General features: G+C 42.7%; 1 protein-coding gene across 1 annotated transcript in view; it reads left to right on the top strand.

Moving 5' to 3' along the window:
• The window catches only part of NEBL (nebulette), a 338,669-nt gene that overhangs the window by 113,916 nt on the left and 199,990 nt on the right, over positions 1 to 24,763 (top strand). Inside the window, exon 3 of the mRNA XM_027121788.1 lies at positions 10,600 to 10,684. Within this exon, the coding sequence (XP_026977589.1) occupies positions 10,600 to 10,684 (85 nt within the window). The remainder of the gene's footprint in view (positions 1 to 10,599; positions 10,685 to 24,763) is intronic.

Below are 24,763 nucleotides of genomic sequence, written 5' to 3'. Positions count from 1 at the left end.
GTGTGTGTGTGTGTGTGTGTGTGTGTGTGTGTGTGTGTATTAATTACTCACCTTTTACAGAGTAATTCAAAATCTAGGTGACATGTTCCAAAAGCTGATAAGCATTTCATAGTGTGGTTGGTTTTCTGTGTAATCCCTTTGATCATGGCCTCCTTTGTAAACACACGATAGAGGTTATGATGGAGTCCCGCCGAGGAAGTAATTCAGAGGGTGGCAAGTTTTTGACCCTTACAGACAGAAAGAGAATTTGGTAAATCGTTAGGTTATTGACTGCCCTTTAGAGAGCCGGGGGTTTGCTTTCTGTACCTCCTTTCAGCTGGGCTTGTATTTCATGTACGGGAGGCCTACATTATCATAATCCATTTTTCGCTTTTATGTGATCTACCAGCGGCTCTCGTAAACCTCCTTTCTGAAGAGCACTCCCCATTTACTTGCTCTAATTCACCGTCTTCTTTTAAATCATAAAAATGGATGTTTTGCAACCAGTGGCATTATATGGGAGTTGTTTATGGAGGTGCTGCAGGGAAGATTAGTGGTAGAATTAAGAACGAGGTGACAGCTGGGGAGAGAAATCTATGAAGAGACATCACATCAGTGACATAGCAAGAGAGTGAAAGAAGCATGTTGAACTCGAAGATACTGGAAGAATATCATGAGTAAAATTATAATACGTCTTTCGCTGACGTTGAATAGTGTTAATCATACACTAACAAATTTTTACTTAAGGAGTTATATTACGTAGAAAATGCCCAGATTGACCCCAATGTGTAAAAAAGATATTATCTTAAAATGCTTCTACCCATTAGATGTTAATTTCCCTGACAGCACTCACACTGGAATATTAGTAGAAATAATGTGGAATTGTTTTTACTCAGTGTTATCATCTAGGTCTTAAAACGTTTGCTATGAGAATTTCCTAATTTATACAATTTTACACATCTGAAAGGATAACCAAAGTAGGATGGTTTTTGCAAATTATTAATAGGTATGGAATTTCCCAGGAACTTTTATTCAAAGGAAAAAAACTTCCAGGTCTTCTCCTTCTCTTACCTAATATGCCATTTTCCATTATTGCTCTTTAACAAACAAAAACCTTCCAATACAATGAACGTGAGTTTTAGGACATTCTTTTGGAGAAAGAAGTATAAATGGAGACAAGGAATGTGAGCGCCTACATGCTTTGCCCTTGAAGAACCAGGTAAAGAAGCCCAGTGTGCGGCTTTGGGTGTTCAGGCCCCGTGAGATTTCCAGGTGGGAAAGGAAATGGTAGGAGAAGCTCCCTGCTGTGTCTGGCAAAGTGTGCTTAGGCAGCAAAAGCATTTACAAAGGAAGGCCCGTGGCAGTTTGGAACTGGCTTCAGTTCAGATTTTTTCGGCCATGGAGGAGGTCTTCCTTAAACAAATCTGTTAACATTTTAGTTTTGGAGGGAGCACAGCACATTGTAGATGTAAATGTACCAGTTCCTATTTCTGTCTGAAGCAGCTCCATCTCACCGTCCCCGAGACCCCATCCCTTCATGAGTAGGTCTGATCTGATCTAGTTTTCAGAGCTGTGCCTGGCCTGTGTGTCCTGGTGCTGCGTTTGTCCCTGTTGCTCCTTTGCCGTTAGAAACTTGTCTGTGCAGAGCACGGGGCTCCTTGGGCCCCTCCTGCTGGATGCGTCTTCTTCATGGAGGTCTGGCAGTTGTTTCTCATGTTTAGTGTGTGATGGCAGATCCCAGCCTGGGTTGAAGTCTTTCTCTCTTTCTCTCTTCCCCTCCCTTCTCATCCTGTCTCGGTCCCCACCCCAGTTTCATGCTGTTTCCTTTTCTTACTACATCTGGGCTCCAAAGCGGCCAACCTCAGGGAAGCTCTAAACTATGGGGCAGGATACACGTATGAAGAGCTGATATTACAACTGAGACAGTTTTCATTTCTTTTCACGATTCTGCTGTCATTCCATAATGGCTCACGTTGGCATCCTGCTTTTTCCTGCCTTGGAGGCAGACTGCTGGTCCTCAGTCCACACTGGTGAGTCCTGCCAGTGGTTCATGGCCGGGCCGGCTCTGAGACCCCTTTTGATTGGTGGGTGTCCATGATGTGCTGGTTATTAGATAGGTTGAATACCGCCCCGTGGAGAGACATTACTAGTGTTATTGTCACAAATTCTGTATTTCACATATTTGTTATATTTATTCATTTTGTGTCTGTTTGCTTGACCTAGCGATACATGGGAGAGGGGTGTTGAAATCTCTCACCATATTGGTGAATATGCCAGTTTTCCCTGTCATTAATATTGCATGCATGTGCACACAATCTCTCTCTCTCTCTCTTTCTCCCTCTCTCCTTATATATATGTGTATACATATATACACACACACATATTTTTTAAAATCTACATTTAAGGTGATCCTTTTTTGGTGACTTGAGCCTTCATCACTATATAGTGTCTCTATTCTTTTTTTTTTTTTTTTTTTGCGGTACGTGGGCCTCTCACTGTGGTGGGCTCTCCCATTGCGGAGCACAGGCTCTGGACGCATAGGCTCAGTGGCCATGGCTCACGGGCCCAGCCGCTCCGCGGCATGTGGGATCCTCCCGGACCGGGGCACGAACCCGCGTCCCCTGCATCGGCAGGCGGACTCTCAACCACTGCGCCACCTTGGAAGCCCCTATAGTGTCTCTATTCTTAATAATGCCTTTACTTTAAAAGTATATTTTGTCTCATTTTAATATAGCTATTTTATAGTGGAGTTAAAAAATATGACTATATATTGATCTTTTAGCTAGCAGATGTAACCCATTTACATTTTTGTGATTATTGAATTGTTTCTCCCAACTGTTAAATTTCTATTTGTCTCGTTATTCTATGCTGCTTTTTGTTTCTATTCTCTTTCTTTTTTAAAATTTTATTGAGTTAGAGTTTTGGCACTTTTAAAAAATTTGATTTTTCCCTTTTATAGGATTTGAATTTATGTGTTATATTTCCATTCTTTGCGGTTACCCTTAGAATTTTATCACATTTATTTAAGCACAGTTTAAAATTCAGTAATGTCTTAACCTTTCTCATGAAGAACAGAAGGACCTTAGAATGCCTTATTTTCATGCTACCTTCTCATTTTACTATCAGATGTTTTAGCTCTGTCTTTTTCCATACAATGTTGTGTGTATGTGGGTGTGTGTATGCGTATGCGTGTGTGTGGTGCATTGAATTTAGCATTTTATTTGCTTACCATTCCTTTTTGCATTTCATCTTGTCCTTCTGGAATTTTCTTTTTTGCTGCATTGCATCCTTTGTAAGCAGCTTCATAGACGACCCTGGTGGTGGTAATCTCTCTCAGGGCCTGGTTATTTTAAAGTGTTTTATTTTTCACTTTTTAAAGATAATTTTGAATGATGTGAAACAATCATTATTGCTACAAAATGGAGTTGTTCTAATTTGGGAGATACTTAAAATTGTGTTCAAACCTTCTATCATCTCCCCACTATCCAATATAGTTATGATCTTGACCCTTGGGTAAAATTACTTCCCTGGGTAAAATCAGAGCATCAAACGATGGTCCAAAGAAAAGTCATCAGGCCCTCACCTGACTCAGAAAGGCAGAACTGAAGAGTCAATTTAATAACGCGAGGTCAGAACTTTTGCCTTTTCAATGTGCTTAAGAGATAAAGTTGCATTTTCTTAAAGGAGATAATATACTAAAAATGTTAATACAGTTCCTCTTTCATGAATGATAAGTTGTTAGGCAGAAGAGGGCCTAAGGTCCCCAAGACTGCCCCCAGGTTTGATGATTCTCTAGGAGGCCTCCCAGGACTCAGCCTAGAGTCACACTTGTGACTATGATTTATTACAGCAAAAAGATACAAAGCAAAACCAGCAAAGGGAAAAGGCGCATGGGGCAGAATCCAGAGGAAACTAGGCATGGGCTTCCAGAGTTCTCGCCCAGAAAGTCACGTGGGACACACTTAGCTCCCCCAGCAATGAGCTGTGACAACACGTGTCAGATGTTGCCAACCACTCAAGCTCGTTAGAGACTCAGCTCCCAGGGTTCTTACCGGGGGGCTCTTCTGCCTGGCATGTACCCAAACTCCAGACTCCCGGAAGGAGAGCAAGTGTTCTGCATCAACCTTATTGCTTGTACAAACAGCTTAGGCACAGTGCTCCACCCTTATCAACTAGGGATGCTGGGAACCCTCCCAGAATCCAAGTTCTTAGACACTAGCCAAGGGCCAACCTGGAAAGCTGGCTTTTCATAGATAGCATTTGGGCCTGCTCTATTTACTCTTTTCTGCACAGGGCCCATCAGTAAATAATGCTATAATAATAAATGCTTTTGACACCTGAGTTCTGTTCTCAGATTTTCTAGTTTGAGTAGAACTGTAACCGTGGTCAGAGAAACAGAAAACTGGAGAGGGTGGGTAGACTTAAGTGCTGGAGGGGAGGAGACTCAGACAGGCGTCATTGACCCACACTGTGGCGCAGGATTAGAGGGAGACGGCAGGCCATTTGACTTTGCCAGGCAGGGGAGAATGAAAAAAAAAGATCTCTGGTCTTTTTCTGGACGATCTCTTGGAAAATCTTGAAACAGCTAGCGGTTGGAAACAGCTAGCAGTCTTAAACTTGGTGGCCTCTTATAATGTTAGAGATCTATTATGTACGGTCCCCAGCCTCAGTACTGCAGATATTTTAGAGTGGGGGCCGTCCTGTGCACTGCAGGATGTTACGCAGCATCCCTGGCCTCTGCTCACTAGATGCCAATAGCATCTGTCTCCTCACCACCTCGCCCGGTTGTGACAACCAAAACTGTCTCCTGACATCGCCTGTTGCTAGCTATCCTCCAGGGACAGTGGTTGAGAACCATTGTATTACTACAGGGTTTACAATAAATAAATTCATAACGATCTTAGCTTTATATAGCTAAGTGGTTTGCTCGTATCTTACACTTAGAGTAGTTTTCCATTTATAAAGCTCTTTCATGTGTTTCTAGCAAGAGGCTATATAGATGAAGGCAATGAGACACAGAGGGTAAGTCACTTTGCAGTAAAGCAAAGAGAAAGTAATAGTAGAAATAATAGTAATAATAACATTTTTTGTTATTAATAATAGATATTTCATTGAGTGCCTGATGAGCCAGACACTGAAATGCTTTACAGGTGTTCATTTTGCAACAAGCATAACAAGTGCTATCATTGTGTTGATTTTACGGATGAGGAAGTTGAGGCCAGAGAGATTAAGAAACCTGCCAAAGACACACAGTAGGTGGAAAAGCCAGGTCCAGACCCAGGCCATTTGGCTCCAGTGCTCTCGTGACCCCTGGGCTCTGGATAAAAAGTGAGAGGTTCTGGATTCTTGCTCTTCTCTGATAGTGTTCTGTCTCATTACTATCTCTGTGGAGGTTGCCATTTGCTTATTACACTGCTTTCCTCGCTCCGCCCAGCCCTGGTCTCCTGGTTTACATACAACTTTTCCTATGTTCTTGTCAACTGAATCTCACAGGGATGAAAAAATTGGGAAGCCCTCTTCTTGTGACCTAACTTCGCTGTTTCAGTTGTAGTCTTCTGTGATTATCTTGATTCTTTCTCTTTTTATTTATCTTTAATGTAGCATTTCATCGAAATCTGGATTTGTTGCAGCTGTCAGCCTAATCTTGACACATACGCTTCATCCAATTCCTGCATATTTCAGCTAAGAGGCTTCTGTTTCTGATGCTTAAACATTTCACGATATTCTTCAGATCTTTCCACCACCTCCCAATGTGTTATTTGTCATAGTTCCATGATTATATTTTATTATCCAGGAAATATTTTAATGTACCAATTTATCCACCCCATCTTTTGGGTTTTTTTCATTTTACTTTTTTCCTGATTCCTTTTCAACATGTGTTTTTTCATGCCCCCGTGCCTTATGCCCCAAGTTCTGTCCCCTAATATGGACAAGGAGAAAATGTCCTTCTTCCTCTAAGCCTAGTGAAGAAATCATCTTTCCTGGAGCTTTCTTTTCAAGACACTTATTTTAGGAAGTGTCTACACTTCTACAATCATTTAAATGCAGGATTTGTGTAGAGCTAGAATTAACTGTATGGTACCGTCAATTAGTTTTAAAATGCTTTGCTTCTCCGTGCCTATGATCCCATGAGGGACCACTGAGCCCTCAGTTTATTTCTGGGTCTGTTTTTCTTTTATGGGTGGGGCAGTGAGTGGGTGGGAGTTGAGACTATGACTTCAGAGCAGAATATCGTCAGATTAGATGGACATTGCTACGTGGACATGATGTTGAGAAATCCAGGATTTTCAGATGTGTCCAGTTTGGCAAAATTCATTAGGTTTCTCCAGATGTTGTAATTATTATTTTTAATATAAATAGTGTGTGCTGCCATGGCTATAATTACATTTACTACTTCTGTGTCTCATGGTTCCAACTCATGAGACGATTCCACTCTCTTTTGATTGTTAGGCACTTTTTCCCGAGACCCTATTCACTTGAAATTTTTTTTTTTAAATAAATTTATTTATTTATTTAATTTTGGCTGCGTTGGGTCTTTGTTGCTGCACGTGGGCTTTCTCTAGTTGCAGTGAGCGGGGGCTACTGTTGTGGTGCGTGGGCTTCTCACTGCGATGGCTTCTCTTGTTGCAGAGCACGGGCTCTAGGCGTGCAGGCTTCAGTAGTTGTGGCGCACGGGCTTAGTTCTGCGACATGTGGGATCTTCCCGGACCAGAGCTTGAACCCATGTCCCCTGCATTGGCAGGCGGATTCTTAACCACTGTGCCACCAGGGAAGTCCTTCACTTGAATTTTGCTAGCTCTGAAGATAACTTTGATCCCCAAAGCCTTAGGTTTTAATCCATTGTAGTGCTCATGACTCCTAGTAGTTTCAGATATGAATTCTTTCTTTCCTCGGCATTTTTTATTGTGGTTATTAATACTAAGTTGAATTTTTCTTCTGGATCAAAAATTTGGATAGTTCCTTCTTGTTAATGCATCTTCAGAGAAAGTTATGTTACCCATTATTACAAAATCATTAAATTTTAGGATTGGGAAGGATATTGGAAAAAGTGCGAAGTATTACAATCTGTTTGTAGTCCTCAGTATAATTGCTCAGCATGTCAGTCAGTTTGTTGCTTCGGCCGTCACGTGAGCAGAGTATGTCCTCTAAAAAGGAAGAAAGAAAGAAAAAAGCAGAAGCTTTTCAGTTTGTTTTTCTTTTCAGTGTAAAACTTTGTTCCAAATAGAACTTAGTATGGGTTCCCAATATCAAACGTGTTAAAGTGGTGTTTTATTTATATGCATGTATTTTGTAAGTTCAAATCTATCACCTTTTCTCATTATAAAATCAAATGGTGGGAATTGATTATTTTCATGAAATGATAACTTTAAAATGGGAGATATGAGTGGCAAGTGAGGTTTTGTTAGTATCCAAGTAGATGTTATTTTTGCCTGGTGTGGGCCAAGTTCACGTACATACAGAGAAGCAATTGCAAATTGAATGTCCTGCCCCCCCACAACAGTTCAATTTTCCATCTTAGAATGCTGTTTAATTAAAAATTCTGTTTAATTTTTAAATTTTGTTTACTTAAAAATTCTGTTTAATATTTAATTTATGTTTAATTTAAAATGTAATGTTTAGCTTTTAAACATAATTTTTAATTAAACGTAAATGGCAGGAGAAGGTTGTCCCCTCAAAGTCTGCCCCTAAACTGAGTTAACCTGCAAGTTAGTATAGTACAGTCTCAACGGGTTAAACTTTCTGTAACATGTTTGAGAGTAGATTTTAATTATAGTTTCAAAAGTAGTTAAAATACATACATAACATTTTTGAATTAAACATTGTGGAAATCCTGAAAATCTCTGTGAAACTTTATTCCACAGAATATATTTTGAAAGAAAAAAGTGCTAATTTGTTATTTTAGCTTTAAAGTATACCAATACATACATAATGGCTACATTTTAAAGTCCAGTGAAGTTCAGCTTTCCAAGATTGAGTTGCAAACATTCTAAAACACACTGAAATTGTCTGCCCAGCTTCACCTGTCTGGAGCACCGTTCAGAAGTAGCCCCCAAGTAATCTATAAAAATATCGAATCACTGTGTTGTACACTTGAAAGTAATAAAATGTTGTAAGTCCACTATACTTCAATAAATTAAAAAGAAAAAGAAGAAGCCCCCAGAGTGTGTGGCTGACACGAAGTCTATGACTTCAGGATACGGAGAGGGAGACACCTTGCCTATTACAGCTTCCTCACTTGAACCAGTAACTCTAGTTTTACCAACATTTCACTAAACTTGACTATTCTCTAGTTGCTTACCCTGGGATAGAAGAAGGAAACCAGAAGGGAAGAAGGCTGTGCAAGGCCAACTGCTGTGTGTGAGAAATGATCTGTTTGCCAGTCCAACAGACATAAAAATGCAACGATCTCATGGGATTTAGGCCATCCCAACCTTTGTAAACTTTGAAAGCACTCCTGCTTTGTATCATGATCTGATAATGTCTATTTAGATGACCCTGAGTTATCAAGAAAAAATTTAAATTAGGTTTGTATCTGCTCTAAGAAGGCAAGAAAATTATGATGAAATAGTGAGGCTTAGAGGACTTTTGAGAAACCACAGGAAGATTTGGAGGGTGGACGTCACCAAGGAGAGGGGCCAGGGAGAAGGAAACAGGGAGTGGGGCCTCTTTGAGGGACAGCTCTGAGCTCCACAGCTTCTGTGGTGATAGAGTCACAGCAGCCAGAGATGTACCCTCTGTGCTGGCTGGGCATGGGGAGCAGAGGCAGTCGCTGGTGTTCTTAACCACACATGGGAGTAGACGCCATGACTCCACCACCAGGAGGGTTTGTGTGTTTGCATATATGTCATTATGTATGATGTAATGCGGTGAAGCTTTCTGTAGCCTGACATGCACTGTGGTCATATGGCTTCTTCTCTCTCCTCTTTCTCCTACCCTGCTCCCTCCCTCCCTCCTTCCCTCCCTTCTATTCTTCTTTCCACAAATATTTATTGAGGTCATATGAGCCAGATGCTGGTAGGTGCTGAATGTGCTCTGACAAGGGACAAGATAGCCTGTTCTTGCGGCCGCGGAACTTTCCTTGTAACTCTGAGACAGAGACATGTCAATAGGAACATACAAATGAATACGAAAAAAATTATAATGGGACAGAAAGTACATTCTAGGACACATTTGTGAGACCAGAAAGGCTTCCTGGAGAAAGTGAAATCGAAGGCGAGACCTAAGGGATAAAGAGGAGTTAGCCAGAGAAGTGGGGTGTTCCAGGCCAGGGAAAAGCATGCAGGGGAAGAGCATGCAGGGGAAGAGGTGGGAAGGAGAGGGGTGAACTTCTCAGCCAGAGTGTGGATGTGAGCGAGAAGTCTGCAGAAGGCTCATCGTGGGGGCCTTGGGGGACAGGAGGCTGGACTTTTTTCTTGGATCAATGGGAAGCCATGGAAAGGTTTTACTCAGCGGAGTCAGGTGATCAGGTTGGCATTGTGGAAAGTTTGCTTTGACGAGTTGGATTAGAAGGGCAAGTCTGGCACGTGTTGTAGTTATCTAAAAGATAAACGTGGCCTACAATGAAAAAATGCAGTGGAGACGAAGAGAAGTAAATATAATCGACATGTTTAGGAGATAAAATCAATAGACTTGGTGATGGACTGATTAGATGTGTGCGGAGTCAAGATTACTCCCAGGTTTCTAGTGTGGGCAACTGGGCGCTAATAAATGAAAGAGAATACACGGGGAAGAAATCGTTGTGGGATTGTGGTGGGATGATGGACTGTTGGATTTCAGACTGAATGTGTGGTGAATATGGGGTATGCACAAGTGGCAGTGCCAGTGGCTCTGAAATTCAGGAGGGAAAGCTGGGCTAGAGATGTAGATTTGGAAGTGATGAGCACGCATAGAGGGGGTACCCAGAGCTGTGGGAATGAGTGAGATCACCCTGGCGATCACCCAGGTGTACGCTGAGAAGAGAAGAAAGCCTGTGAGAACCCTGCAGGAGGATGGGCAGAGGGGAGCCCCCAGGAGACAGAGGAGGAACAGCTAGGAGGGGAGAAGCTGGCCAGGAGTGTGTGGGGACAAAGACACCGAGGAAGAGGATGGAGGAGAGGCTAAGCAAGAGGAAGCCCAAAAGATGTCTGTTGGCTCCTCTGTGCTGCAGGAAGCCATTACAGCTTTAACCAGGGAAACGTCTGGAAACAGGAGCTAGGATGCATAGCATTGAGGAGAGAGCTGGAAGAGATGAGCAGAGACAGTGAGCTTAGTCCTCTTTGTAAGGAAGTTTGGCTGAAGGAGAGAACAGACTCTAGGACCTCATGCTGGAGTAGTGTGGGTGGAGGGAGGGATAGAAGTCAGGGGAGCCTTGAGTGCGCTTGGGTGCTGACGGGATGTAGCTCATAGAATAGAGAAGCGCAGGGTGAAAGCGTAGGCAGACAGTGGGGATAGGTGGGTCATAGAGGGTCATGAGAACGGAGGAGGGCTTGGGACCCAGAATAATAACAGAGAGGTGGCCTTGGCTAAGAGGAGAGACACCTCTTCCATTGGGACAGAAGGGAAGAATAAAACAACTGGTGTTAAAGTATTGTTTTGTGTCACAGTATTTTAATTATGTTCTTTAAAACAATTTCTCCACAGACACTACCCAAAGCAGTCCTTCACCACGGTGGCAGATACACCTGAAAATCTTCGCCTGAAACAACAAAGTGAATTGCAGAGTCAGGTAATTTCTGAAAGGCCTATTTTTGTTACATTCGTTCTAAATGTTATTCACAAGGCCGCTCTTCGGTCATCGTACTGTTCATGCCAGGTCACCAGCCGGTGTGCAGACCGAAAGCGGGCCTGGGTGGGCAGACCGGGCAGAAGCGCTGAGTGTCTGTTTTATTCCCGGTCTTGGATCACCCTGATATTCTCGGTTCTGTTATCCACAAGGGACTAGGGCGAGTAAATGAGTTCTGGTCAGAGTAAGTGTTTCCCAACAATATTGATTTATTTGGTCCTAAATATTTAAAAACATTTTATAAATAGCTTTTCCACACTGCATATGTAGGGGAGAAAAGAGGTGTTAACTTGACCCAATTGCAGTGAGTGTGGGGCTAACACCCTGTCTGTGTATCTCACACCAGCCACTAGCTTTGTTTTCATCCTGTCACTTTATTCATATTTCTTTCATATGTCACACTGACAGCATGAACAAAGATTAGAACACCATGATTGGCTCCCAGTCAACCATTTTGGATGGAAACGTGCTTTCAATATGGCGAAACACATCAGTTAAGACTAGGGATTTGAATGACAGTGTTTTCTTCAGGGACACCCCGTCTCTTCTTGAGAAACCTAGGGTGCTCTCTTTCAGAGAAGTTCTCTTGCCGGCCACGGTGTAGGACTGCCGAGCAGTCCTCAGCGTGTGTGTGCTGGGCAGCCTCATGGCAGCCCACTGGTCAGCGGCGAGGTAAAGTAACACTGAGGAGCGGGGAGGGAAGGCTGAGTTGAGGTCCCCTTTCCGCTGTTCATTGGTTGTGGCCTTGGGCCAGCCACTGGGATTCTTGGTGCTGGTGTAAAGTGAGACAGTCTATCTGATCTTGTCTACCTGTCTTGAGGGTGGCTGCAGGTGTCAAATAGGTAGTTAGGTGTGAAAGCATGTTGAAAAGTTAAAAAAAAGATTGTATGACTGTGGAGGCTGATTATGAGTACCATGGTCCCTGAGAATCCTCGACGTGAAAAAGGAGAAGAGTAGACTTCGTGAAGGAGGGAGGTGTCTAGCTCACACTCTTTGAAAATGTCAGTTGTAGCTGTTCGTAATGAGAGTAGTCAGCTCTCAGTTGCAACGGATCTAATTATTTCCACGCGGGTTTATCTGATCACAGGGGAGATGGTAGTTCCCTCCATCCTCTTCCTGGAGGACTTGGGACCACTTCCCAGTCCACTTAATTAGAGGAAAAAAACTCCGAGTAGGGTTTACTGTTGGTTAACAACGCCATGAAGACTTGGTTGGCAGTTAGTTTTCGGTTTATGTAAAATGCTAATTTTCCGTGTGCTAAGCTATTAGTTCAAAAAATTGAGTGCCGGCCAAAGAGAGGCACTATTGCAGAGCCAGCAAGAACACCCCTTGCTCATTCACACCGCGGAGGGTGCCAGGACTTGGCTCCTGTCTGTGCAGCTCCAATATGCCTTTCTTCTCATCAAGTTAGGATTAATTAGGTAATTCTGGAGAAGTACTTCGAGCACATTGGAAAACAGAACTAAATCAAGCAATCAAATATCTGTTTCCTGCCTGTTACATGTCCTTGTTCTGTGCAATAGAATTTATAATTAGTTAATCCTCTCTTCACAGAGTTCACGGGGTGTCTGAGGAAACAGGACTAACATACCACCCCCCCACCTCGAGCAACTATGTTTAATTTAAAATAAGGACTCAGAAATGGGGGGGCGAGTATGGGTTGGTCTGGTTATGCTTCATGCTGGCGGGGTGGGGGTGGGGGGCTCTGAGTGGAGCCTTGAAGGTTGACAGAGGATCTGATATGAACCCTTATCTCCTTCCTTTAGAGAGCACACCGCTCCCTTTGGGTTCAGTTAGTGGTTATAGGTGTCGTCTCCTTGGTCCAGGAACAAGCATTTATTGTTTTCCCACCACACGCCTGACCTCTGGAAAGGCAAAGAAAAAAGGAGTCACTGTTTCATGAAAGGCTGATTTTATTCTCCCTCAGGTAGGTGGCAAGCTGCGAACTTCAGAAGACACACACATGCTTCTGGGCTCGTGGGACAGGAGTTCACAGAGGGGCACAACGCGCTATGGGGTCTCCAGGCAGTGGTCAGGTGAAGGCATCAGAGTTTTTGTAAAATTTTGCTCAAAAATCATCTCCTTCAGAAAGAAAATGTAGGACTTCATCAGACAGATGGCATGGGCAAATTCAACTCAACTCAAGAAACACGTGTTGACTACTTACTACGTACAAGGAATTGTGCTAGGTGTCGGGGGAGGGAACAGCATCACCACCTTCATCATCATCATTATCGTCAATCTTGCTGTATTCAGGGCACACAATTTTACATGTACTACTTCATTTCCTCTCAAACAGCCCTGTGAGACAGGTATTTATTATTATCCCTATTTAGATGAAGCATTCAACCTTTAGAGAGTTTAGAGAACTCACCCTTTCAAACTTAGCAAGGAATTGAACTTGGAATAGAACCTAGATCTGTGAGCCCCAAGTGTCCACAATCTCAACCAGTACTCTGGTCACATTACTCAGAGAGCACCTAGAAAAGGAGATGTGTAAGCAGATACTTTCAGTACAAGCCAATAGGGCAGTGTGTGTAAAGGTAGAAGGACTCCTCTCAGGTGCAGAAGTCCTCTCTCTCCCCTTCCTCCCCTCCCCCTTCTTCTTCTCTTTTCCCTCCTCCTCCTTTTTCTCCTTCTCCTTCTCCATGAGCGATTAAAATACTTCTAGAGTGTTTCTACCTTTGCAAAGACATGGAAAGATATCTACCCTAATGGTAGTATTCATTACTGGCAAATCATTTAATGTTAGCATATTAAATGATTTGATTCTGTGGTAGAGCATTCCCTTTGAGTTTTGATACCAAGAATTCTGAACAGCTCAACAGTTTTGGTGGAAGATTGACTATTAAAATTTTATTTACTTGTTTTGATAACCTGTGATGCTAAATGAGCCAAATCTCTTCATTACTCCGCGTTTTGAAATTCTGAAATCCTTTAGAATTGTTTGGTTAAAACTCCTGTTTTTTCTTTTAGTTCATTAGCTTACCAAATGAGCCAAAATGAAGGGAAAACAAAAATAAATTTTCAGTCCAACCTAGGAAGTTATTTATGGTTACATATTGTTATCTTTCCCTTTTTTCTCTTCTCTGTCTCGGTCTCTTTCTTTTTCAGAGGGTTATGAACAGAGCCAGCATTTTTTTTTTTTTTTGTCTGAGTGGTAGATCCTCTCAAACTTTTTTGGGATCTATATTAGGTGCCGATTGTCATAATAAAATGATACGACATACCGGAGAATAAACAAGGAAACCATGAGTTAGCTTTTCAGAACTGGTGATAGGCGGTGGCTTACAGGCATCATCCAGCTTGCAAATAGCTGGTGCCTGTCCACTTGGGCAGCCACTGGCCGTGCTGGCTGTGGATGGCTCTGGAACTCTGCAGACAAGCGGGGGAGGGGAAGCATTCCTTCTTCCCTAGCTCCCTTTCCATCACATCTCACAGGATGAACTGCTTCAAAGAAATAGCATAACTGGAGGTTAGGTGCCCCCACTGGTCCACAGTGGCCCATACCGTAAGGGGCAAAAGTGGAGACTTTTCCTTCCAGTGGTATTAGTAACATTGTACTTCATCCGCGGGGCATCGGCCTTTCACTGCATGCCTCGGGACCAGTGTGATGTCCTTGTTTTTGTGGGGAGGTGAGCCTTGAGTTCCAAAGCCTCGCCTGGTGAACTAAACTTCTGGAACACAAACTCTTTGTAAGTTGGGCAGCCCCTAAACTTTAAAAACTTAAGTGAGGTGAAAACCCCCTTAGGAGAGAGAGTTTTTAAACTTATTATTTTCACATGATGTTGTAGCAAGTGTTTCTTGCTTTCAGGCTGTGGCAGAAAAGGTGCAGGTGCTTTGAGTACCTTCCATCAGGAGTCTATGGACTTCATAAAGCTGGGGAAATTGTTCTTCAAATGGAATTTTGAGGGGAACCCTTCATAGAAAAGAGAGCAAAACAGGGCCGTTGTAGCTTTAGCAAGGGGAGGGGGTGTTTCCCCTGCTTCTCCCCATCCTCCCCCTCTAGGGCCTTGGGATGAATGTCTTAGGAAGCCTTGGGCCTCTGTAGGCCAGAGTTCTGAAAAGCACTGCTGAAAGACAAAACGTTAGCTAACTTTCCCACTTGGTTGTTTATGTGATTGGCTTAGCTGTTTGCAATCCTGCTGAAAATAATGGAGAATTGGGGCTCCCTGGGTTCTTAAATGGAGTGTGTATGATTTATGAGTGCTGATAAGACGAAATTGAAAATTATGGTGGATCGAATACAGATTATTCTGGAATCTTGAGTTTTCATTTTCATTTTGTAATCTATGTTAATTCTTTTTTTTTTTTTTTTGCGGTACGCGGGCCTCTCACTGCTGTGGCCCCTCCCGTTGTGGAGCACAGGCTCCGGTCGCACAGGCTCAGCGGCCATGGCTCACGGGCCCAGCTGCTCCGCGGCATGTGGGATCCTCCCGGACCGGGGCACGAACCCGTGTCCCCTGCATCGGCAGGCGGACTCTCAACCACTACGCCACCAGAGAAGCCCTATGTTAATTCTTTTTTAATTTTCCATGTTTCTCTGGGGGCATAAAAAACATGGCGCACAGGGAACAGGATATATGACAGTAGTAAGGTGAGAAGTTGACATGGTTTTTTTATAGGGAAACATAATAGTTACACATATCTGCGGGAGGAATGAAGACACATGTCTAATATAAACCTCTGGAAGGTCAAGGAGGTAGGGCTGTGACCAGCATTCCCTTTCTGGCTTGCCTTAGGTACCTTTCTGTACCTCCTCATTCTGTCTTCCATTTTCAGGTTTTTTTTCTCTCTGCTCTCTGTCATCTAACCAGCCAGTACGGTGTTCAGTTATTACCTAAAGCAGGACTCCTCTCAGGTGGTAGTTGCTTTTTAATAAGGTATCACTGAGGACTGACTTCCTTCAAAGCAACAGATCCACGACTAGGGAACATCAGTAATTGTCTAAAGATGACTGGAGAGCTCCTTTGGAGAGCATCCTCTGTGTATGTGTCAAATCTCATCCCAGAGGCCCCAGCCCGATCATAAATTTGACCTGAATTTCATTTGCCACCCAGAGCCAATGATATGCCAAATTCTGTGCTAGATATTGGGGATGCTGTAGTGAGCAAAATCATATGAACCTTCACTCTCAGGGGATTTATGGTCTAGAGGGGGAGAGGGCGCTAATAAAAAATTAACGAACATAGGCAAAATTGCAACTGTGACAAGAGCTGCAGAGAGAGAGCTGTGTGTATCTTAATTATGTTTAAAAACATTTTCAGGAAGTTGGAGGCCTGAGTGCTTTTCTGCAGACAGGTACATAATGGGATCTCAGAGTGGCCTGCTGCATCCTGCCCAGCGGTGGATCCCATTTCTGAATGCATATCTTTTTTTTTTTTTCCGATTTCCTGATCTTAGCTGACGATTCTTTGCTCCTTGCTGGGTCCACTTACCGTCCCTTATCTCACGCGACAACCTCATGCTTCTAAACAGGAAGACCGTCTCTCCAGATAGTTTTTTGTTGGTAATTCTTATATTCCGCGGATCTCGGACAAGAAGCCTTTCATATTTGCTTTTTAATTTTCCATCTTCTTTGAACCTAATTTTGGCAGCTATATAGCCCCCATCTTTTGATTTTTCACCATTTGATGCCGTATTTTGATCCGAGGGCGATGCTTCTTATTTCTCACAAAAAGCGCTTTCTCATGTATGTAAAGGTAAAAGTTCACAGGGAGAAGCTTCAGCATGTTTCTTTTCAAGGTTTTGAGGCAGTGAAAGTGATGAGAGATTATGTTTCACATACAGGAAGGGCTGAATGTGAGTAAGTGCTTCAAAGGAGAAATATTAGTTCACTTGATGTGGCACATTTCTTCCGGGGAACAGAACATGCTGTGCAGATGTTAACTCTGACCCCCACCATCTCCCACAAGTCAGGTTGTTTTTCTGTTTTACTTCTGGATAAAATGATGTAAGAGGCAAAAATGTCAGGAGTGACAGACAGCAAAACAGCCAAGATGTTTTGATTTGCTGTGTCATGATGGAGTTTCAGAGCCTTTCATCACAGGGGCCTGGTTTTCTACTCCTAACCCTTCTGAAATGACCCATATTCTTTCCATCTGTTCTCAGAGTCCCAGCAGAGTGGTTCTTTGGTGCCCTCCCAGCTCATCCTGCCTCCCTGCCCATCGTGCCCACAGCCGGTGGTAGAGGGTGGAGGTGCTGTACTCTGGGTGGGCAGGCCATGGGCTACTTGTTATTATTCTGTGGGCCACAGCCAGATTACTCGTCCTTTTAATCAGGCACTTGAATATATAGCCTGTCAATTTTTTGTGGCTCTGGGGTCATGGATATAACAGCTGTGATGAAGAGACTATTTTAAAAATACGAAATTAACGTGTTTTTCATCTTTCTCGTCTATAAATCATGTTCTGCTTTACCACCTCACACTTCTGGCTCCAGAGGAGGGAGAAGAGTGAACCCCACTTTGAGAAGGAGGGAATATGGTCCCAGGTGAGGGGGACGCCTATCCTTCCTTCTGGCTATGGTAACTTGTAGAAAAAAGGCAGGAAAAAATCAGAGACTGAAACGTGCCCCTGCCCCGTCTCTTCCGGTGGAAGTCTCTCATTGGGAAGATGGGGGAGGCATGGCAGGTCGGTGGAGAGCAGCGAGAAGCAGAGACGACCACCGCACGAGGCATCCTGCCGGCCCCTGCCAGCTCCACGGTGTGCCTGCGGGCAGGGAGAGAACCGGAGTTTAGTCCCTCATGTGGCGCAGAAGGGGTCAGACATTCCGGCGCAGAGGCAGTAGAGCGATGCTGAGGGTGCTCGCTGAGGAGCTGGCTGGGGCAGTGCCACCGAGGAATAATGGGCCCCGGGAGCCAGGGGTGGTGAGCGGCAGGGAGGAGCGGTGGGACCTCGGCGAGAGGTGCCCTTCTGAGCCGGGGGAGAAGGCACCGTGAGGGCACCAGCCAGAGGCTTCGTCAGGGATTCCAGGAGGGGCCCAGCGAGCGCGAGGACAGGGAGAGGCCACCGACGTCAGACGAGCTGGAGGAGAGAATGAGGGAATGTGGGCCTGGGTCCAGCGCTTCACCCTTGCTTCCCTCCGAGGTCACTGCCTCAGCATGGAATCAGGCAATGAAACCAAATTTATAGTACAATATCGGATTCAGAAAAGTCCTCTTGGTAGTAGCCAGCAGCACACAGTAGGTCTGATTAGTGCACTGAATCTTTCAACTCCTGTCAAGTACCTGTGTTTTCTTTTGCCAGAAATTATTTGGTCTAATTATCATTTCATGTTATCTCAGAACTTTGCTTATAGCGTCCGCTCTCTTCAGGAGGACCTCCTGCCGGAGTTCTCCATGGGCCTGTACAGATGGAAACTGGCTCGAGAAATTCTGTGCAGAAAGATGACTATGATGGCTTCATTCTTTAAAAAAGCTTCCATTTGCAACAGTCATTGTGTTGTGTTCTTTTTTGTTTTGTTTTGTTTTTTCGCGGTACGCGGGCCTCTCACCGTTGTGGCCTCTCCCATTGCGGAGCACAGGCTCCGGACGCGCAGGCTCAGCGGCCATGGCTCATGGGCTCAGCCGCTCCGCGGCATATGGGATCTTCCTGGACCGGGGCACGAGCCCGTGTCCCCAGCATCGGCAGGTGGACTTTCAACCACTGCGCCACCAGGGAAGCCCTGTGTTGTGTTCTGAAATGAGATCTCTACTTAAGCTTCCGAAAATATTGGTTGTACTTTTTAAAGGGTGAGGAGAGCAATTAGAATTTCCCTCCCTTCCTTCATCCCTCCTCAGCTCTCTTGATTTCTGGTGAAGTCAAGGATGAGGATGATAGTAAATCAGAAATTAAGGTGACACAAACTTGATCCTAACTAGTGGGGAAGTCAAAGCTCCGTTTGACTGACACTCTGAGTTCCCATTTATATGAAATTGGCTTTATTTCAAGGGAATCTGTAATCTGCAGATATCTTCTAAGGGAAGTTGAACAAGTCTCTTCAGCTACAGATATAGCTTCCTAAGCGTGCGGTACTTTTAGAGCCCAAGCAACTAAATATACCAAATTTCACATTCTTGCTTAAACTAAAGATGTGAAGAATAGCGAAACCAAGGTTCCTATCCTAGTTTTAATTAAACAAACAATCTTAGAGCCCTTATACAGATTTTTTTCTTTATCTCTAGAATGGCTATAATGCTTGTAAATTATTAAAATTAAAATGAAAGTACATCTTAACTGTGTTTCTTCTATGTACTTTGCAAGATTTCCTTAGAATTGGATAATCTCCAAGGCTCTGAGAGAACTTTTCATTCTAGAAGATTTTATTCTCTACAGGAATATTGCTTAAATCTTAGGTATGTATATATACTATATATATATTTACATATAATACATATAAAATGTTTGTGTGTATATGCATGTAATGCACATTGTACATATATGTTTACACATGTATATACATCTGTGTATAATATGCAGATACACACATACATATACATATATTTATATATATACATACATATAATAATATAATAAAGCTAACTTGGAGAGACAACAGAAAATAGTCTCCTTGAAAATCTGAAAGACTGAGAAAACGTGAAGTATCTTTTCTCTTTTGTTATCGATGGCTAAGTATGATTTAATTCACTGCCGGACACTGAAACAGCTGCACCATTTGCAATCTTAGTTCCCATCATGTAAATTAGCTCTGCAGTTCCTGTGTCTTTTAGTCATTCCATATGTTTTAGGAAATAGCTAAGGTGAAAAAGTGTAACAGAGATGGTATTACTTCTGGAAGTGAGGTAATGAGATCTTTTTCAAAATATCACCTATTCCGGAGGGCGGATTACTCATTTCACAATATAACGAGCAGAGACGTCGTTAAAGCTTTACCTGTTTTGATGGGCCTTACTCTCTCTGTAGTTTCTTAATTAATTTAATGTTTTTTTAATAGCTGTTTTCTTTATCCTTTGTTTTAAATTTTAAACTAGAAGCTAGAGATCTTATTAATGTAACAGTTATTACTTAATAACCAGGCTAAGCAATTGTCAGGACTATATTTATACCATTTGATGATGAGGGTGATAATGTATGAAATGAAGTAGAAACAAAGAAAATAATTTCATGAAAACCAGGAGTCTTATGGGAATGAAGAATTAGATACTTTATTGCAAAGCAGACAGATGCTTTTCGAAGTTTTTCTTGACATTAATTACAAATCAAGAAAAATCAAGGTGTTTTTGATTTCAGACCTTTACTGGCAAAGAAATCTCATTTAAGGACCCACATGTACTTCTTGTAATTTAATTCTGTATAAAGCTGCTTCAATTATTTATTGGTTTAATCTACATTTACTGAATACCTCCTTTGGCCAGACACTGCCTGCTCTTGGGGTGAAGGTGTGTGTGGACAGAAGCCAGCAGCGTTGGGGAGGAACACGACCCCTGACTTAGAGGTGTTTATTGAGTTTCCTCAAAAGATATTCTCCCCAATTCTGCAAACGGTTATTTTTTTCTGTGCTCTGTGTAGCTTTCCCCTCTCATTCCCCGCTGAAATGTTTACCCGTTCTGCGAATGGAAGCCCAGAAGGACTCTCTTTCCCTTTACATAGATCAAATACCAGCTGCTCTGAGAAACTATGTATTGGGGAAGAAATGATCTTTTAACTGGTTTTGGAAATAACTCCCCAGCACCCGTGCCCTTTTGTAAACTTTTTGTAGAGTTTGCTCCTTCTTAAGATAATGTGGATAGAATGTTTTTGATTGTTTCATGGACACAGGAAAGCTTCTCCAATAAAATCCACTTTTTGGGGGGGGGTTATCATCAGGAGAATTAAATCATGTCATCAGCAATGTCCCAATCCTCTTGTTATCCTGCAGACTCCTCACCCTTTTTGGGTCACGGACCCCTTTGGAAGTTTGATGAAAGCCATTGAACTTCTCCTTTGGAAAAGGTACAAAAGCAAAAATATGCCAACTTTAGAGTATAATTGCAGGGAGTTCATGGGTCAGCAAAGGTCATCAGAGTCCCAGGTTTTAGAAGGTGTGGTCAGGTCAGCCAGTGGGAGGAGCAGAGAAAAAATAGGCTGAACTTAGAGGTTTAGCAGAGGCTACAGGATTGGCACAGAGGTTATGGATTCCCTGCCTTCTAAGCACAAATTTATCTTGATTAAAATATTAACTGTCTTGGAAACGTGAAATGTTACTGCCTTAAAGAAGGCAATCTAGCGACAACTGTTAAACCTTAAAAATACGCATCCTCTTTGATCCAGCAGTTCCACTCCTGGAAATTTCTCCTGTAGAAATAGAAATATCAGCATATGAGGCACATGGGCAAGGATCTCTAGGTCAGCATTGTTTGTAGCAGCAAAAAACTGGAAACTGAATGAAAGCCCATCAACAAATAGTAGAATAAATTATGATAACCCAGACCACAGAATATTATGCAGCCATTAAAAAGAATGAGATAGAGGTAAACCAGATGCCTTTGGGATGTCCATGTGGTATTACTCAGTGAGAAATTTAGATACAGAACAGTGTATAAATGACAAAACTCTCCCTCTGTGCATGTGTGTGCATATCTATGTATTTGCGTATGTCTGATTAAGATTATATGTGTGGGGAGAAAAATATGAAGTAGTATGCACTAGGGTGTTAGCATTTGTTTGTTCTGGGGGCTTATCCATGGTGAGCCAAACAAAGGGGAAAAATGGTTAAAATAATTTAAAAGATGTCTATGATGGCATGAATGCATTTTTATGCAATTATCTATTTATCTGTCTGTATCTGTCTATCTCTATTTATTATCTGTATGTTGGTGGGTATATGTGAGAAGAAAGAACACAATGACTTAGAGACATAATTGCTTGTATGTATTTAGCATTCCATTCTTTTACTTCTTTCACAGCCAGTAACACTGGGGCTTCTCAGTTCAGTCTTGTGGGGCTAACTAGGCCAATATGGCCAGCCTGCGATCTCCCTGCTGACTTATTAGGTGGATTTCCTGTGACTCACTGCTCTAAAGTTATTTAGTCTTTAGCAAATGTTTGTTGGATGTCTATTTTATGTCGTGTACTAGGCTTTGTCTGGGAAGACTCAAAGAACTAAGGGGTGTGTGTGTGTGTGTGTGTGTGTGTGTGTGTGTGTGTACACAACTCAGGGACTGTTTGCAGCTGCATTTGAACTTCCTCCCCCCAATCTGTCATTTATCTGCTTGTGGGTGTGTAGGGTCGAGAGCATAGATGCTGCTCTCATGTCAGTAAGAACCTAAGAATTTGGAGTAGGATCTTGACATTCCTTCTTTTTGTTCCATTAAATGACCTACTGCCTGATTCTCCAACTTTTCCTCAGAGATGCCTGAAGACCTCTAGAGAGGATAGTACTGAAAGGACTTCAAAGGAAAAAGATGTATGAGGTGCTTCCTGTAGATCATTGTCTCTCAAAATTGTGGTTTCCCACATCATAGTTACCTGGTGAGCATGTGGAAAATGCTTACTTGTGGAGCTGGCCCCAGACTCACTAAGAGGGAGGCCTAGAAGTCCACAGCGTTACTAAGTGCCCCGTGGAAGTCTCACACACGTTAATGTTTGAGAGCCAGTGCCATCAAATTTTGCTTCAAATAATGAGCCTTCCTGGCGTCTTTCCCCAGAATTTTACCAAGACTTTTCCATATCCTTGGACTTCTTTCCCACGTGGTGGTGGAAACTTAGATATTGTGCCATGTGGAAATTGGTCCCCATTCACTGGTTTCTCATTCAGATGGACTGACCTCCGTCTGTCAGGCAGGATACTTGGGATCGTGTGCTGCTGCCAGGCTTCTGAAAGCTTATGCCACTGCTTAGGATGCAAGTCCAGGGAACACAGACAGGAGAAAGGATGCTTTAATTCAGTTTTAGGACATTTAGGTATTTGACTCAGCAGATACTCTTACAGACATTTTTCTAATATCAAAATGGCTTTTTATTTTCCTCTTTTTGTTCATTAGTGATGTCTGCATTTTAGAGGAGATTTTATGAAGAGAAACTTTCAGACCATAGTGTCACTACTGAACACACACAATTTCATTCTGAATGTAAAGAAATCAATGTAGATCAGAAAAAGACTTGAATGGTTTGAAAAATCAACAATCTGATGGTCAAATTCAAATGTCTTTAATGTAACAGAGTCAGTATATACATACACACAAGAGAGAATTTCAGGTTACAGTGCATTTTGTTGTTTGTAACGACAGGAGTAAAACCACGATTTGCACACATGATGTAAATGTTTTGGAATTCTTGATTCTTTGGGCTACTTCTGGTTTATTTATAAATATTCGTAATAGAATCAAGAACTGAAAGTGTTTTTCAGATATCTAAGATTTATCCCTTTACTCAGGGTTTCTTCCCCAGTCCTTTTATCTAAAATGCCAAAATAACTGAAGCAAACGCTAGTTCATATGAAAAGCAGAACTGAGTGACTGTTTTCCTACATTCCTCATGTGATTGTACCTGTATAGACAACAACCTTAGTACTGTTCTGATTAGAAAGGCCTTGTCTGGGAACCTTTTATCTCCACAGCAGGATATATACAATCCGAGTCGATGCTAGAAACCCACGACTTCACCCCTCAATCAATAATCATCGATTGAGTAGAGTTGGTTTCGGGGCTATGTATTAGATACCACGAGGCACACAGAAGAAGAGTCATAGTTTCTGCCTCTGAAGAACAATCTAATTCGGAAGGTAGTTCACATGTGCACGCGCTGACATGGGTCCGTAACAAAAGGTTCTTTCAACAAATACTAGGGAAGACAATATGAAGTGATGGTGGAATAGGGGAGGTGTTGGAGAGCAGGCACATGACACTGTAGAGAGACAGCTGAACAGGAGCAAGACGCGAGGAAGCCATGAGCGTAACCCATGAAGCTGTCTCCATCCGAAAGTCATCAGCTGGAAGGTGTGGGCAGTCGGTCAGGGGAGTCTGTGCTCTGGAGGGTGGAGAGGCTTTGGAACGAAATGATGAGGTCCTCAATCAGGGTAGTGAAAAAGCTGTTGAAGAATCATGGTCTAGGGATTTTATGAAATGCAAAGCTTGGAGAAATGAAAGAACTCCAGTGTGAGGAAGTGAGGAGGCTGAATCAGGATCGTGGCTGTGAAAATAGGGAAGCAAAACTTAGTGTTACTTTTGGAGAAAATTGGATATTAGGGGTAAGTTGGGGAAAAAAAATAAAGTCATATAATGAAAATATTTGTGAAGGTATTAAACACATCAATCTGAGACACTTTATTAATTAATTAATTTATTTTTGCTGTGTTGGGTCTTCGTTTCTGTACGAGGGCTTTCTCTAGTTGTGGCAAGCGGGAGCTACTCTTCATCGCGGTGCGTGGGCCTCTCACTATCGCGGCCTCTCTTGTTGCAGAGCACAGGCTCCAGACGCGCAGGCTCAGTACTTGTGGCTCACGGGCCTAGTTGCTCCGCGGCATGTGGGATCCTCCCAGACCAGGGCTCGAACCCGTGTCCCCTGCATTAGCAGGCAGATTCTCAACCACTGCGCCTCCAGGGAAGCCCCCTGAGAAACTTTAAATTAGAGGGGAAACAGTGACTAGTGGTGGGGAATAAACCTGATTAATTGACTTTTAAATTGTGGATTTTTGGTCTTCAGAAATTCATTTGTGTCATAAACTATCATTGAATAGACCTTGGACATGGTAAATATTCTATGGTTTAGAATAACTTCGTAGGCTTTCATTCAGTAGGTGGTAAATAAGTGCTGGATGACAAATTCTGGTATTTATCTTGCAAGGTAATCTGCAATTCTATGCGAGGCGTTTTCCTGCCTGGGACACAAAGCTCTGCTACAGTTATTTGTGAATAACTTTTTATAACTCATGTTCTAAGACTATTGTAAATTGCCATTTAAAAGAACAATGTTTCATCAACATAAAAAAACCTCCCTCCTTCCTACATCAGGGGTATTTTCCTCTTGTCTAAAAAATACATACTTCTTTTTAGAAGTCTGTATTTACACTGAGCTGGTACTTTTCTTCTCTGGAAAGGAAAAA

Source organism: Aethalodelphis obliquidens, unplaced genomic scaffold (assembly GCF_003676395.1).
Source record: "Aethalodelphis obliquidens isolate GAN/ISIS:26980383/991018 unplaced genomic scaffold, ASM367639v1 scaffold23, whole genome shotgun sequence".
NCBI lineage: Eukaryota > Metazoa > Chordata > Mammalia > Artiodactyla > Delphinidae > Aethalodelphis > Aethalodelphis obliquidens.
Note: the sequence above shows the minus strand (reverse complement) of the source record. Positions and strands in the feature narration are given on the sequence as shown.